At 35.3% G+C, this 1,583-nt stretch overlaps 1 protein-coding gene across 1 annotated transcript; it reads right to left on the bottom strand.

Annotated features, from left to right (window-relative positions):
* Positions 1 to 691: 691 nt before the first annotated feature.
* On the bottom strand, positions 692 to 1,577 carry CCDC160 (coiled-coil domain containing 160). The gene has a single exon (XM_010845974.1). The coding sequence runs from the start codon at positions 1,574 to 1,576 to the stop codon at positions 734 to 736; it is 843 nt and encodes a 280-aa protein (XP_010844276.1). The 5' UTR covers position 1,577; the 3' UTR covers positions 692 to 733.
* Between the last annotated feature and the right edge of the window lie 6 nt (positions 1,578 to 1,583).

Genomic DNA, 1,583 nt, shown 5'->3' with positions numbered 1-1,583 from the left:
AACATCGCCCCTTGCTGGTCAACATAAGAAAATGCAAAAGCCAAGGCTGTCAAAATCAGGGCTCTAGCCAAGGTCACAGCCATGTCTCTAAGTTGTCTTCCAGTCTATGAGAACCATGGCCAGGTCAAGTGAGAAAGCATGGGGAAAACAGCAGGAAGGAGGAAAAGCCTGCATTTGGGGGTGATGTTTATCTATTCCTAATTAAGGATAGATCTCAGGGAAAGCAGATACCTTTTCAGTATCCTGTTGAGTCTTTAAGACCCATACACAAGTCATACTTATATCCATAAATGAAATTTTTATTGTTAATATCAATGAACACAGATAGAAGAATATTCATGTGCCAAGGAAATATTGCTCACAAGATCACAAATGTCTGTTAATTTGTATTTATCAATGATTTGGTGAATTACTATATGTCTCTGAGTTAAAAACATATATATATACATATATATATATACACACACACATATATATATACATATGTATATATATAAAGGGGTTTCTGAAACTTCATTTCTATTTGGACTTAGGCAATAAATTCATTAGAAAAAGAAAGCAGAAGCTTTGAAGTTAACATCTATAGCCTTTATGGGTAGCCTGATTCACCAAACATGAAAACTATATCCTGTCCCACACGTTTTAAGTCATACACAAGGAAAGCACAAGAAACACTGATTTGGCTCAAAGATTTGCCCAATGAAAGGATTTTTTTATTTTCTTTTTTTAAGTTTTAAAAAAAATCCCTCATAAAGTTGTCAGAGGTACCTGATGGCATTACAGAAGCAAAGTGTTTCCTAAGCAACTCCAGGGCTCTGTTATTTCTTGCTTGTAGGGTCTTCTCTGTTCTCAGTTCATTCTTGATGGCAGTGAGCTCTCCACGGATCTTTTCCATTTCTAATTCATAATACAATTTCATTTCTTCTTTTAGGAATGCATTTCCAACCTCAGTCTGCCGCTTTAACTTCCTAACAGTTTCTTTTAAATCCTTGTTCTCAAGGCTCAACTTGTGGATGACCTCTTTGGCTTGCTGGAGCTCTTCAGTTAAGTTTTTAACATTTGTTGCTTTTTCAGAGAGGTCATTTCTTAAAGCTTGAAGCTCCCAGTCTGTCTTGGAGGTTTCCACCCCTGCTTCTTGAAAATTTAGGGGTTTTATGGAGACTTCTTTTTTGGAGTTCAAAAGTTCTTTTTCTGCACTTTCAAATTCCTCTTCAATTTTTTTGCATTTCATATCAAGCACTTCCAGCTCTTCATTCAAAAGATTCAGGCGAAGTTTTGAAGACATTCCTTCAGTGAATTTCTTTTTCTTGTCTTTTTGTGGTGGAGTTGATAACTCCTTTATAACCCAGGTAGGAAGCTCTTCTGTGCTATTAAAGCTTTCTTCAGTTGCAATGTCCAAATTAGATGACTCACAGGAGACAGAATTTGTGTCTGCCTCAGTCTTTGAAATGTTTATCTTTCTCTCTATTAAATTTGATTCTTGCTCATTTTCATTTGGTTGGGAAATAAATTCTTTCCTTTTAAATTTATTTTCTTCTCGAAACTTTCTACTAGACAAATTAAATATTATTTCCATTCTCTTG

The sequence above is a fragment of the Bison bison genome, unplaced genomic scaffold (assembly GCF_000754665.1).
Source record: "Bison bison bison isolate TAMUID 2011002044 unplaced genomic scaffold, Bison_UMD1.0 scf7180017848751, whole genome shotgun sequence".
Lineage (NCBI taxonomy): Eukaryota > Metazoa > Chordata > Mammalia > Artiodactyla > Bovidae > Bison > Bison bison.
This window is presented reverse-complemented; position numbering and strand designations above follow the sequence as displayed.